Source organism: Gymnoscopelus braueri (genome assembly GCF_963280865.1).
Source record: "Gymnoscopelus braueri genome assembly, chromosome: 19".
NCBI classification, from domain to species: domain Eukaryota; kingdom Metazoa; phylum Chordata; class Actinopteri; order Myctophiformes; family Myctophidae; genus Gymnoscopelus; species Gymnoscopelus braueri.
Genome location: NC_137621.1, coordinates 6,670,776 through 6,685,828, shown reverse-complemented (window position 1 = coordinate 6,685,828; position 15,053 = coordinate 6,670,776). Strand labels below are relative to the sequence as shown.

The 15,053-nt window shown below is 41.8% G+C and overlaps 1 protein-coding gene across 1 annotated transcript in view; it reads left to right on the top strand.

Annotated features, from left to right (window-relative positions):
- Nucleotides 1-5,193: 5,193 nt before the first annotated feature.
- Nucleotides 5,194-15,053, top strand: part of atp10d (ATPase phospholipid transporting 10D) — a gene marked incomplete at its 5' end in the record, with an annotated part of 53,017 nt that continues 43,157 nt past the window's right edge. The window contains 4 exons of the mRNA XM_080413501.1: nt 5,194-5,215; nt 5,271-5,520; nt 6,695-6,816; nt 7,297-7,369. Coding sequence (XP_080269627.1) covers nt 5,194-5,215; nt 5,271-5,520; nt 6,695-6,816; nt 7,297-7,369 — 467 coding nt within the window. The remainder of the gene's footprint in view (nt 5,216-5,270; nt 5,521-6,694; nt 6,817-7,296; nt 7,370-15,053) is intronic.

Here is a 15,053-nt window from a genome sequence, read left to right as displayed (position 1 = left end):
TCATGATGGCACATAACCTGTGTTTTTAAACCCATTAAGACCTGAGACGACTCTGAAAAATGTTTTCTAAATCCTAACAGTTCTTTGAAAAAAAATCTAAAAAAAGTTTTTTTCAAGATTTTTCAAAAATAGCAGATCTACAAGCTCATGGCGCGGCACTCGGTGCCGCGCTATGAGCTTGTAGATCTGCTATTTTTGAATAGCCAAAGAAATCTAAAGTGACACAGATGCGTTCCAGGTCTTAATGGGTTAAACTTGTAGATCTGCTATTTTAGAACAAACGTGAAAATGCATGCACATCTTTGAATACATATTTTTAAAGCAAACATTTGTAACTCAAATCTTTGCTTCTGGTGGTCCCTGGAACAACATATTTTACATATGTTTGCTTTAAACTCTAATCTAATATTTGCACAAATGTTTGAGATTTTTCAAAAATAGCACCCCTACAAGCTTGTAGCCTGCATAAGGTTGGTTACATAAAATATATATATTTTATAGGGTATAGGATTTGTCTCTGTATTGGCAGATGAGTTGCGGATATAGTACATTCAAAAAGTAATTAATAACTTCTAGTTGTATACACTGCAATAATAATAATAATAATGTGTGGTTGTCACACATGTACTTGTGTCAGGGCCTCGGTACTGTTTGACAACCACTGCTACAGTACAGACGGACAGGAAACCAAGCGCAGAGAAAGAGGAAAGAGAGACAGACTGGCTGTTGTGGTAAATTAAACACGTTCTGAGAAAAGTTACCCTGTGTGAGTGCGGACTGTTTCTATAGAGAAAGAGGAAAGACATGCAAGAGATAAGATGAGAGTTGGGTTTCAAAGCTTTGTGATTGTTTAACTACTTTATTAACTGTTTGCAAAGACAAGCACAGGGAAGTACAGTTCAATACAAAGTCTGTTGACCCTTTAAGACCTGAGGCCGCGGACACCCATCTCAAAATATTTTGTTCTAGGGACCCCCCCCCCCCCCCAGAAGCAAAGCACAAATTTTCAAGATTTTTCCGAAAATAGTAGATCTACAAGCTCGAGTGCCGCGCTATGAGCTTGTAGATCTGCTATTTTATAGCACAAATTTTCACAAGATAATTTTTTTTTTTGCAGATCTACAAGCTCATAGTGCGGCACTCGGTGCCACGCTGCGAGCTTGTAGATCTGCTATTTTTGAATAGCCCAAAGAAATCTAAAAAATGACACAGATGCGTTCCCGGTCTTTATGGGTTAAGAGGATTTTAAACCCAAAGAAAGCACTATGGCTTGTTGTTTCCACTGTGGTCCTTTGTACTCAATTCATTGAAACATTTAATGACAGACAAATATGCACTACTATGCAAAAAAACCCTGTCCTCCTCCTCACAGGGAGTCTCTGTTTCTCCTGAAAAAAAGCACTTTGTGGGGAAGTGAAAACCCTACACTTTACCATCTCATATATTGTACCATTGACTGGTGATACCAACATAAACTGACACAAGGAATTAAAGGGGGAGTTTTGGACCACGGTTTTCTTACTGTACCTTTTCTTTGATGTGATGGTACAGTAGAACATTTTCATAACTCCATCCCAGGTCCGCCACAGCTTAAAACGTGCACCAATAGGCCTTGCGTTAGATCACATATTTTAATAGCTTTTTTTTTTGTTTATTTTTTGGTGAGATCTGACGTTCATAGAACAAAAAAAAACTGAAGTCTCTCTAGACAAGATTGAAATCTCGAGATTGAAATCTTGTCTAGCGAGACTTCCTTTTTTTCCTTTTTTTTTTCTCGGTTGCATAGTGTTCTGTCACTATGAACGTCAGATCTCACCCAAAAAATAAACAACAAAAAAAAGCTATTAAAATATGTGATCTAACGCAAGGCCTATTGGCGCACGTTTTAAGCTGTGGCGGACCCGGGATGGAGTTAAGATTTTTTTCTATTGTACCATTCATCCTAAGATATCATAACGTCATAGAAAAAGTTAAGAAAACCGTGGTCCAAAATTCCCCTTTAACTCTCTCAGTGCCAGGCCCCGAGTTATCCCGAGTTTTAGGGTTATACCCTCAGTGCCAGAACGAGAAATCCAGAGTAAAAAAAAAGAATTAAAAAAAGTTTCTTTTTTTTTTTTTTTTTTTAATGTTCAGAACCCAAGATATCATTATCTGAAGATTTGCAGCTCCATCCACTCTTTGTTTAACCTATAACTGAAAAAGGCTGCATCTCGCTTCCTAAGCACTTTTTTTTTTCTTTGAAAAAAAAAAAGAAATATTTCATTGGCACTGAAAGAGTTAACAAGCAGACTTGGCCGGAGTGCAGAGGAAAAATGAGAAAAATGCATTCAGAATTACATGAGGGATCCTACTAGAGTGGAGACGTGTGTCGTGTACACATGTTGCAGTCTATTTTGTAAACACTGTGAGAATATTAACGTCTATGAGTCCATGAAACCAAAGCATGCTCACTCAGCTCAGACATGTATACTGTAGGAGCAGCACTGGAGTTGGCTCTGGTCCATCCATGGCGTGTTCTTCAGGGCTGGTGGTCTGCATGCTGTGCCGTGCTTCCGTTTAAGTTTTGCCTGTAATATTTTGCCTTCATATTTAGTGTATGCTGAAATGACGGACAAAAGGAACAGAAAATAAATATCATTTGTTAACACATTGACCGCCAGAGGTTAATCTCATAATGTACTCACCAGTGCCAACGTGTTATTGTTGTTTTTTTGTTTTTTTCATGTCGCCATAGATCTTGTTAAAATCCTTAAGATTGAGCCGTACACGGTCTGTTTACATCCGCGACATGTCACTGTATCTCCCAGTGAAAACCGCATGTCAAACGGATCTCCATGAGAGATTAGAGCGGATTACGTTAAACAGTGATATGCGAGGAGAAAAAACTACAGGAAGAGAATTGAGTTTCAGTGTGCGCTTTAGAATGGGAGCGGACGTGATCGTCAAAACCGGATCCCAAATAATTCTGTTTCCGGTCATCAAACCGGAACCGGAAATGGATAAAAAAATCCGAAAGTGCACCTGGAAAATTTTCAACGCGAAAAGACCGTGGACCGTAGGGCTACGGTCTCGGCGCTTAACAGTTGGATTTAATGGACCGTAGGACTACGGCCTTGGCGGTTAATGTGTTAATGTTATCAACTCAACTGACACGTTTTTTGGACATCAGTTTTATTGAGCGCACGTCTGAACTTTAATCCCTGGCCGTCGACCGGCAATCAGTAGTGCCAGAAGTATATAGGACTTTGACACTACGTTTAAGGTGAAAAAACGTCCTCGTTTCAACGGTAGTTGATTTGTTTTATTGGGAAGCGAATCAAACCGGCGGGGGCTCGTTTGGACACGCACGGGCCGTGGCGTAGTGTGTGTTGGTGGTGGAGTGTGTGTGTGTGGACTGTGTGGACTGATCGACGGCGGGACACGGCAGCCAGCAATCGTCTGCAAGAAAGTTCTGCTGTTTTGGATGTGATCGACTGCAACCCGGAGCTATTGGGGCTCTGACCGGGGACAGCCAGCCTGTATGCTGTGCCGTGCTCAGTTTGTGTTTTGCCGGTATATTTGGCCTTCATATTTTGTGTATCCTGAAGTGATGGACGATAGGAACAGAGAATACATATCATTTGTTATCAACTTAACGGACACATTTGGACATCACTTTTATTGAGCACACGTCTGAACGTTCATCCCTGGCCATCAGCAACCAGTAGTGCCAGAAGTATAGGACTTTGACACTACACATTTTAAGTGGAACTACCTATATTTTCTTGACGGCTTTCGTCAGTGGTATACCTATTTTGGGCATGTTGTTATTATAGGAAAAACATCTTTAAATAATTTAAAGATGTTTAATTAAGATGTCTAATTTAATTTAAAAGAACTAGGCCGGTGACCTTTGGGCCGGTGGATGGATTTGAAGTCGGTCGGTCGGTCGAACGGTTCTCAAGACACGTGAACTACAGACATACATACAGAGATTCTGTGCATTTATTGTAAGAAGATTGTTAAACGTTTAGACAATTTTAGCATTTCTTTTTGACATGGGGCTTACTGTATGTATAGGTAACTATTTATGAAAGTCAGCAAACATCCTTGCGGGGTCCTGCAGGTATAAAGACGTGACAATAATGCATATTTCCCGGTAGGGATGTTAAAGGTTCTATGACATTCATTTTCACTTTTTTTATTTGTTATGTTTTTTGGGGGATTTTATGACTTCAATTACACCCAAAAAATCTGAACTTTGAACATTCAGTGGATTTTCTGTGGTCTGGGGTTTTCTGAATAATTAGGCTGAAAAGTAATCTGAGCTTGGCCCTTCGGCAGTGAGGTCACAGCCGATTGATCCCGCCCACTCTCCTCCTCGCCCCTCCCCTCCCCTATCCTTTCCTTTGGGGGGGGCGGAGCAAAGGCGATGATTGACAGGCAAAATCCCTCACCAGCGAGACCCGCAGGCAAAGATTTCTTTTTTCATTGCAGTTGAAAAGGCTTTAGAAATGTGAGAGAAAAACACCTGCCATGGATCAATGGAGTGGAATTTTTTGTTAAAACTTTCTATACACGTTTGAAGGACCATGACAAAGACTTTTAATGTGTGGTAAAACTGAACGTCATGAAACCTTTAACAATTAATCTATGATCTATTAATTGCCGTAAATTGTTTTGGGCTAGTGAAAGTCACAGGTATGGTGTGTGTGATATCAAATGTGAGCTTACCATAATCACAGTAATCCTTGATCATATTCCATCATATTCAAGGGCTTTTGGAGACAGACTCCATAGAGCACTGCAGAGGAGAGGTGTGTGTGTGTGTGTCTGTGACCGGCTGATGCTCGTTGACGTTCGTTAATGTTACATTCATCAAGGCAATTATGTTTCTGTACTCATTTTCGGTTTCGGACAAGAACTTTCCTTATAGTCGATTAATCGATCGATAAGGTTATCATTGAATGAATTAATCGATAATTTGCATCCCTAATATAATGCATATTTCCCGGCTGTCTGTCCACTCTTGCAGGATGATGGCATTGTGAACGTCAAGCCACAGCGGCCACAGCGGAGGGGAAGGGAAGGCCGGCCTCAGACCTCTGCTCTCACCTCCCCATCCTCCTCCTCATCCTCCTCCTCATCCTCCTCCTCCTCCTCCACCTCCACCTCCTCCTCATCCTCCTCCTCCTCCTCCTCTCTCCTCCAGCCATGGAGCAGCTCCACTGGGCCCGTCACCGCTGCAGGCAGCTGCTAGCGGCGGACGTGGGCAGAGGATGGTACTCCAGCCCCGGAGGAGACAACCCGCTGCCCGCCAAGGGCCCCCTGGAGGGGGGGCACCAGCAGGGGCAGCGGGGGGGGCGGCGGCTCCTCTCCTCAGAGGTTCGGGGCCAAGCGGCGGACGGTGGTGGCCCGGCACGGACCCTACCGGGCCGAGTACCACTCCATCGTCAAGGGTTGCCAGGGCAACAGCATCCGCACCACCAAGTACAGCCTGCTCAGCTTCATCCCCATGAACCTCTTCCAGCAGTTCCACAGGTTGGGATGTTTTTACCTTTTTTTGGGGGTCCGGGGACCCCCAGGGGTCCTGGGGGGGCGGGGGGGTACAAAGGGGTCCCCAGCAAAATTAGTTAACCCATTGAGACCTGAAGCCGATTCTACATGTCTCCTAAATCTCAACTGTTTTCTGAAAAACGTATGTTTCTATATCGGTGGTGCTCAATCTTTTTCATGTCAAGGACCCCCAAAATGATATGTATTTGGCAGCGGACCCCCATCAAAATATTTTGTTCCAGAGACCCCCAGAAGCAAAGATTTGAGTAAAAAATGTTCGCTTTAAAAATATATATATTCAAAGATTTGCACACATTTTCACGATTTTTCAAAAATAGCAGATCTACAAGCTCGTAGCGCGGCACTCGGTGCCGCGCTATGAGCTTGTAGATCTGCTATTTTTGAATAGCCCAAAGTGTAAAATAATGCTTTTTAGCTCAAATCTAAAAATGACACAGTTCCAGGTCTCAATGGGTTAAAGTGTCACAATCATTTTAACCACTTCATCCTTTGGCTGTTCAAAAATAGCAGATCTACAAGCTCATAGCGCGACACCGAGTGCCGCGCTATGAGCTTGTAGATCTGCTATTTTTTGAAAAATAGTGATCATTTTTTGCAAATCTTTGAATATATATTTTTTTAAAGTGAACATTTGTAACTCAAATCTTTGCTTCTGGGGGTCCCTGGCTGGAACAAAATATTTTGAGCGGCCAAATACATGTTTTTGGGGGTCCTTGACATGAAAAAGTTCATCGAGTTCATCGATTATTCTTTAAAAATAAAAATGATTTAAGAATAATGGTTTAATAATAATAAACATATTTTGGTTTTGTCATTGTATGTGAAAAGTAAAACGAAGAAAAAAGTGAAAATAGCTGATCTACAAGCTTTCAATGCGTGACTCAATGACTCGTTGTCTGAGCTTGTAGATTGGCTGTTTTCGCTATTTTTGCACAACACCGTTGTGTGATGAAGCATTACATAACGTTCCTCAATTCGCTGATATATAAGACCAAACTGTACTTGTTGTCCGATCAACTATTTCTCTGCATTTCAGCTTCAGTTGGTCCTATTCTCTTAGACTTTTGAACAGATTGTGAAGCGTTTGGTGTTTTCCAGGGACTAATAGATCTTTTTTTTTGGGGACTTTCCCGCGCAGAGCGGCCAACCTGTACTTCCTGTTCCTGGTTCTGTTGAACTGGGTTCCTGTGGTGGAGGCCTTCCAGAAGGAGATCACCATGATACCGCTCGCCGTGGTGCTGGGTGTCATCGCAATTAAAGGTAGGAAAACACACTTTTTCTACCTTTTCTTTGCTTTTCTTTGCCTTTTTCTTCCCAAGTCGTTATGCCAATTATTTCTTCCTAGGGATGGGACGATATGAAAATTACATGTCACGATTATTGTGGGAAAAATAATTGCGATTAACAATATTATCGCAATAATCAAAATATGCTTAAAACTTAACATGGCACTTTTGTTAACCACTTGAACCCCCAGCAACGTTCACCAAAAATAGCCGATCTACAAGCTCACAACGCATTCCAAACATATTACTTAATTAGCTCTGGAAGTCTCTCTACTGTAAAAGGTTAAATTAAATGTATAGTGATGTTTTATATTGACTTTAGGTGAGTTTACCAGGTTGGACTTCCTCCACTCCTGACATCACAGCACTGCTCAACTGAATGTTCAAACATGTTTTTTTCCAACGCATATAAAACATATTTAGAATACCAAATTAGTTCTGCTTTATCACACAGATGCCCTGGAGGACTACAGGCGCTACCTGTTCGACAAGAAGGTCAACAACAACGTAGCGTGTGTGTACAGTGGGTAAGTACGACTGTACTGTGTTCAACACATTAATGTTGATGTGTTTGGCATTGGACCAACGCTATGAACCACAGTGATTTAATAGGTAACGAGGTGCACAGTAACTTTTAATAGTTAGCAAACGGACCGGAAAGGGTTTCGTCTTTACACTCTGAGTCAAATGAACACTAAGGATATTACTGTGTAGAGACGTTCAGTTTGCTTAACCCATTTGAGCTAAAAAGCATTATTTTACACTTTGGCTATTCAAAAATAGCAGATCTACAAGCTCGTAGCGCGGCAACGAGTGCCGCGCTACGAGCTTGTAGATCTGCTATTTTTGAAAAATCGTGAAAATGTGTGCAAATCTTTGAAAATATATTGTTTAAAGTGAAAATTTTTAACTCTATTCTTTGCTTCTGGGGGGTCCCTGGAACAACATATTGTGAGATGGGGGTCCGCGGCCAAATACATATAATTTTGGGGGTCCATGACATGAAAAAGTTTGAGCACCACTGATATAGAAACATATTTTTTTTTCAGAATACTGTTAGGATTTAGAAGACATTTGTAGAACTGAACTCAAACAAACTGCTGATGAGGAGGGGGGGTTGTGGAGGGGTGGTGTTTGACAACAGTTTTTTTTTCTTTTTTTGATCTCTGAAGTTGCCTAGAATCCCTTTAACAAACACAGGGAAAAAGGAACTACCTATATAAAGTAAAGAGCTAACCTAATCAAAGACGACCAAAAACCTCCCTACTCTAACAACAAACAGAAATTACAATGGGTGGCACACCTCTATACTGGCGTGAATAAACAGAAACGTACCGACCTGCAGTAATGTACAGGGTAGGTACCCCGGAACTAAAGCTACCCTTCCCTGTACCAACAGAAGGCTTAAACGACACAATTTAAAAGGATTAACTTGAACCAAGAGTGCAACAGGTCTGTCTCAGAGGCGTCCTTACATAGTCTATACCACTTGTGCATGATTGGCCAATACGCTTGTGCAAGGACGCGCTGTGATTGGCCAGTAGCCAGTGGCAGTTGGGGCAAACGCTCTCACCAAAACATGATTTACTATTCTGTCCCTATCGGTACATAACTCTATCGGTACATAACTCTATCGGTACATAACTCTATCGGTACATAACCCGAACGGCGCTGAGTCGGCCCAAGCGAACTTGGCAACGGTCGGCACGGCAACTCGCTCGCTTTAGCTCGCTCGGTGGTGCCTCACGTGGCTCAAGTTCGCTTGAGACGGCGCGCCTCCATCGCGGTCCAAAACTATAGACGAATCCACAGACGCGCTGCCTGTAGGCAGCCATAGCATAGCTGCGGTGTCAACGCTCCGCACCGCGACACCGCAGCTATGGCCGCCTACAGGCAGCGCGTCTGTGGATTCGTCTATACGGGCTAAAGAAATACGTAGCCCGCAGTTGTTGTAGGCAGAGGCACTTCCGCGTTGGCCACAGAAGTGTTTATAGCACAATGTCAAAAGAATTTTGCCGGCGACCTGAGTCGCCAGACTGATGTGCCCTTTTGGACATTTTAAATTAGTGTTAAACATCTGCATTACTTAATTAAAGAATTGTTATTTTTGATCAAAGTTTGCCTGTTATCTCTCCTATGGAACCAACATCATTACAGCATGGATGGAATTGTGGACAAAATCGTATCCAGCGACAACAAAATATTCTTATGTTTTGCGTCCGAGAGGCTAAATCTCATCAATATGATATATATATATATTCAAAGATTAGCAAAAATGTTCACTATTTAAAAAAAAATAGCAGATCTACAAGCTCTTAAACAGGCTTAAATGAGCTTGCATATCTAATCTGCTATTTTTGAATAGCCCAAAGAAATCTAAAAAAATCACACCCTGTGTGAAGTGGGCGGTGTATTCCTAGCTAACTACAATACTGAAAGGAGTCAACCAATGATGTACAAAAAATGGACAGTATCTAAGTAATATACTAGTGTTACATCACAGTGGTTTTAGATTAGTTTCGTCATATGTATCACTAGCCAATCACAACATGTGTCTTGCTAGCTAATCACAATACTGAATGGAGTCGATCAATCATATACAAAGTAAAAATCACACCCTGTGTGAAGTGGGCGGTGTCTTGCTAGCTAATCACAATACTGAATGGAGTCAACCAATCATGTACAAAAGATAAATACATTTATTGAAACACTCTTTATGATGGACGAAACCATAACTTGAAAAAAACAAATATTTGGTTTTTTTCAAGTTATGGTTGCTTATATAGGGCTATGCACATGTGTCATGTGACACTGGCAAATCACAGTCCTGAATAGACTGTGATTGGCCAATCACAGCGCAGGATAATTCTACTAATTTCCTGGGCCCAGATCACAGCGCAGGAGAATGTACATTTTTCCAAATCTCACTTATAGGGGCGGTTTCACCGCCCAAAAATAAATACATTTATTGAAACACTCTTTATGATGGACAAAACCATAACTTGAAAAAAACTAATTTATGTTTTTTTTCAAGTTATGGTTGCTTATATAGGGCTATGCACATGTGTCATGTGACACTGGCCAATCACAGTCCTGAATAGATTGTGATTGGCCAATCACAGCGCAGGATAATTGTACAAATTTCCTGGGCCCAGATCACAGCGCGGGAAAATGTACATTTTTCCAAATCTCACTTATAGGGGCGGTTTCACCGCCCAAAAATTACACAGATGCGTTCCCGGTCTTAATAAAGAGCTGGAGAGACATGGAGACTCCTTATATGGACAGGACACTCTATAGTAACGAGTACTATCAGAACATAGACCCATTTTGCAATTATTTGAATAATTGCAAATCGCTTACCCTACCTTTTAATGCTCTGAGAATCATTCACAGCTGTGGATTGGTGGTGCCGGTCATTCACCTGCCCGTTTACTTTCCTTCAAATTTATTTGTTCTCGACCATCCCCGTCTTTTCAAGGAAGTCGTAAAACTTTGAACTTTGAGTTTGTTTATGAGACGAAAGGCGTGTTGCCCTGTGGAGGAGTGGCCATCATGTACTGTAGACCTATAGCCACGTCAAAGCACCTGGTCAGTCCAACAGGAGGACTCTTCCACCTCATTCTCCTCTCAAACTCTCTCGTCTACGCTCCTCGACTCTGGAAAATACAACTATTGATCATTTCCTTATGGATTATTCTACGGATTACCTTTTTTGGATAAATCGAATCGTCGAGAAGCGTGTTCTTTAAAACTAAACCGATCTACAAACTCACAACTTTACGGCATAATGTGTTCTGAAACTGGAACCCCGGTGAAAATGGTGAGAAGGTTCCTGGATCTGACCTAGACCTGCTATAGCTGTAGACAAGGGCTGCAACACATCCATTAGATTCATAGCAATTATTCTATCCATAACTTTTTCCATTAATCAAAAATCATTTTCTAAATTATTTATTTATCAACGAATCAACACAAGAAGTTATTTTGATGTTATTTTATACTTTGTCGCACAAAAGTAGTGAAAATAGCCGATCTACAAGCTCACACAATGTGGCATCGTGACACGTTGTGAGCTTGTAGATCTGCTATTTTCGCGAGGGGAAAAAAAACTAATTTGAACTAATAGTGAAAATAGACGATCTACAAGCTCACAAAGTGTGTCATCGCGACACGTTGTGAGCTTGTAGATCTGCTATTTTCCCTAGGGAAAAAAAACCCCGAATTTGAACATAAAAAAGGGACAATATATTTTTCACACAAAACACAAAAAAAAAAAAATATATAGATTTTTTTAATTGATAGATTGAATGGATTAATTTGATTAACCGTACCACCCCTCCTTGAGACCTTAACCCATTGATACATGGAACGCATCTGTGTCACTTTAGATTTCTTTAGGCTATTCAAAAATAGCAGATATACAAGCTCATAGCGCGGCACCGAGTGCCGCGCTATGAACTTGTAGATCTGCTATTTTTGAAAAATCGAGAAAAAAAAAAAAGTGTTTTTTTTCAATTTTTTGGGGGGATTTAGAAGACATTTCTAGAATCTTCTCAGGTCTTAATGGGTTAACCTATGTGGACTACCCCTTTCTTCTGAAACCCCACTTTTCGGGGGTGGGGGGACGCGGGACTCAGGATGCACAGCCTGGAGCGCATGCCGGCGTCGGGGGGACGTCGCCCCACCAACAAGGACCACCACCACCTCGGTGGCAGCAGGAGGCGGAGGAGGACCGTGGCCTCCCGGTGCTCCTCCTCCTCCTCGACCACACGGGGGGAGACCGCCAAGCTCCTCCGGTCCTACGCCAGGAACAAGATCCGGACCACCAAGTACTCCTTCCTCTCCTTCCTCCCCAAGAACCTGTTTGAGCAGCTGCACCGCGCCGCCAACGTCTACTTCATCTTCCTGGCGGCGCTGAACTTCGTGCCCGTGGTGGAGGCCTTCCAGCCGGAGGTGGCCGTGCTCCCCATCGTGGCGGTGATGACGGCGACCGCCGCCAAGGACCTGTGGGAGGACTGGCGGCGCTACGCCTCCGACCGCTTCGTCAACCGACTCCCGTGCGAGGTCTACAGCAGGTCAGAGAACGGAGCGGTTCTTCAACCCATTAAGACCAGGAACCAGTGTTGCCAGATTCTGTGAGAGAAACAAGCAACCAGGTCTAGGAAAACCAGCCCAAAAAAAGCGACTATGGGCCACATGAGCACTTTAACATATACATCAGCTATTTGAAAATAGCAGATCTACAAGCTCACGCGTTGTGAGCTTGTAGAGCTGCTATTTTCAAATAAAATCTTGCGGGGAAATTATAATAAGCAGATCTGGCAACCCTGCCGGGAACGCATCTATGTCATTTGGGCTATGTCTTTGGGCTATTCAAAAATAGCAGATCTACAAGCTCGTTGCTACGTTTGAAAAATTGTGAACATTTTGTGCAAATCTTTGAATATATATATTTTTAAAGCGATTTTTTTTTTTACTCAAATCTTTGCTTCTTGGGGGGGGGGGGGGGGGGGGAGGGTCCTTGGAACAAAATATTTTGAGATGCAAAATACTCATAGCGCGGCACTCGGTGCCGCGCTATGAGCTTGTAGATCTTCTATTTTTTGAATATCCAAATAAATCTTAAAATGACACAGATGCATTCCCGGTCTTAATAATGGGTTAATTTCAAGGACGCTCGTCGCTCATAACTCTGAGTGTGTACAAAATGGATCCATTTGGTGGGCCCGTAAGGTAGACCCTTACGGGCCCATTTTGGTTCCATTTGTACACTCTCAGAGTTACAGACCTGCAAAGGTCCATTTGGAAGCCCCCCGTCAACGGACCCTGAGGGGGTCCCTGGACCCCACTTTGAGAACCTCCGAGGTAGAAGAGCGAACGCGATGTTTGCTTGTTGTTGTTGCTGCCTATCTATCTACCTTACCTACTGTACGCCCGGTGGTTCCCCACAAAACCCATTTTTTTGGGGTCGCACAAGTGTTTGTATAATAGGTCTCGATTAACATATACCCTTTTTAAAATATTGATTAATATTGATTGATATAAAAAAAAAAAATTATATCAGGGGTTGGCAACTTTGATGATGGAGAGGGCCACTATATTTCCACACTCACTCCAGAGGGCCACATTGCATATACTGTCGGCCATTCTATGTCACACAAAAGCAGCAAAAATAGCCTATCTACAAGCTCAAAAGAGCTTGTAGATCTGCTATTTTTGAATTGGAATCCTGATTTTCTTTTGTTATTTGTGAATTTGGAATTCTTAGAAGTAACATTTTTATTTAATTTCAAATGCATATACTTATACTTATATTAACTTTAAGAACTTAAATACATTGGACACACAAAAGACATTAGAATTAGAATGTTTATATTGTAATACTAGTCATTAAGCTACTAATATAGACTAAAGTAATTAAAGCGGGTCATGTTTGGAACTGTAACAGCTGAAATCAATAATATATCAGTATTCTGATATTAACCTGCGGGCCGCATTAAGTGAAGGTGGGGGCCGCATGTGGCCCCCGGGCTGCCAGTTGCCCATGTATGATTTATATCCAAGTAGTTTACAGCAAGTAGGTGTTCTTGCTGTTATCTACACACATGGATTAGTGCTGTCAGTCACCATGAGTGATTTCAGTAATTTGTATAAGATTATAGAATATTAGAATAGGTCAAGCTAGCAATAGAATACATGTGTTCTGTTGCCTTTAAAGGAGAATTCCGGACATTTTAAGTGTTATCTTTGATGTGTAGTTACTCACTCACCGAGTTATGAAGTGGCGTTGAGTTTTATCAGCGATTCCCCTGTCTGTGAGTCTGGTCGACCCCCACTATTGGCATAGTGGGAGGCGCGTGTCTTAGTGAAAATCGCCTAATTCCACAGCTCCAAACTTTTTTTTTTTCCCACAAATCCTCCTCATGGTGTCTCCTGATACTTTCACATGCACTGCTTATCACTCACGAGCTGGCGTTCATGGTCAGCGACGTGAATGTCTTGCGAGATTTCCCGTCCTCGGCTCACTGCGCTCCTCGGGAAATCTCGCGAGAGGAAAACATTCACGTCGCTGACCATGAACGCCAGCTCGTGAGTGATAAGCAGTGCATGTGAAAGTATCAGGAGACACCATGAGGAGGATTTGTGGGGAAAAAAAAGTTTGGAGCTGTGGAATTAGGCGATTTTCACTAAGACACGCGCCTCCCACTATGCCAATAGTGGGGGTCGACCAGACTCACAGACAGGGGAATCGCTGATAAAACTCAACGCCACTTCATAACTCGGTGAGTGAGTAACTACACATCAAAGATAACACTTAAAATGTCCGGAATTCTCCTTTAATTGATGTTCAGAAGCATACTGATGAACATACTGGTTTCGGGATACTTCATAAAAGCAAAGGTTAAAGCCTCAATGTGCAATTTATTCAACTGGTTGGCTGTTTGTAGAAGAACAGGAACATATTAAACACGATAATACCTTAAACATCATAATTCTACTTGTTGTGCTAATTGTTTAGGAAACACAGCGCTGTTGTGGAGGGCTCCTCTCACCCCGTTTCACAAATCACACATTTTTCAGGACTTGGCCTGACAAAACCGTCTTAGTTGTGAGATTCTTTTTGCTTTAATTTAACCCTCGAATGAACCCGTAGGGTCCAATTTTGGACTCCATAAACTGGAGTTTATCATTCCAGTTAAACTCCACACCATGGTTTATGCATATGGTTTATGCAGAGTACTTCTTTGCCTGGGCAAACGTTGTAAACATGGCTCCTATATCACATCCCTGGTCACTTGTTCCATGGTTACCTGGTCTTATCAAAGCTCTACGTTTGCATATCACTTCCATAATAATGATATATCAGCTTCATTATGAGACAGCTGCGTTCAGGTTCATTATATAACGTTGCTGTCGGGCAGAAACCTCTTATGTCCACATTCTAACTTTTAGTAGGGCTGTCAACTTTCCTCAGAAATTATATTCGAATATTGGTCCTAAAAATTGGCAGATTTTCGAATATATTCAAATATTATTATTATTATTATTATAAAAATATATATACAATTGTTTTTTCAAAAACATTTTTTACATTTTTTTTTGGTGACAGAAACAGTACAAAAAATGTGTCGAGTGCTCGGATCCAATAAAACATATCTTTTGTTTGTTTTTATAACTTGATACATTGTTTTTTGTATTGTCCCTGTC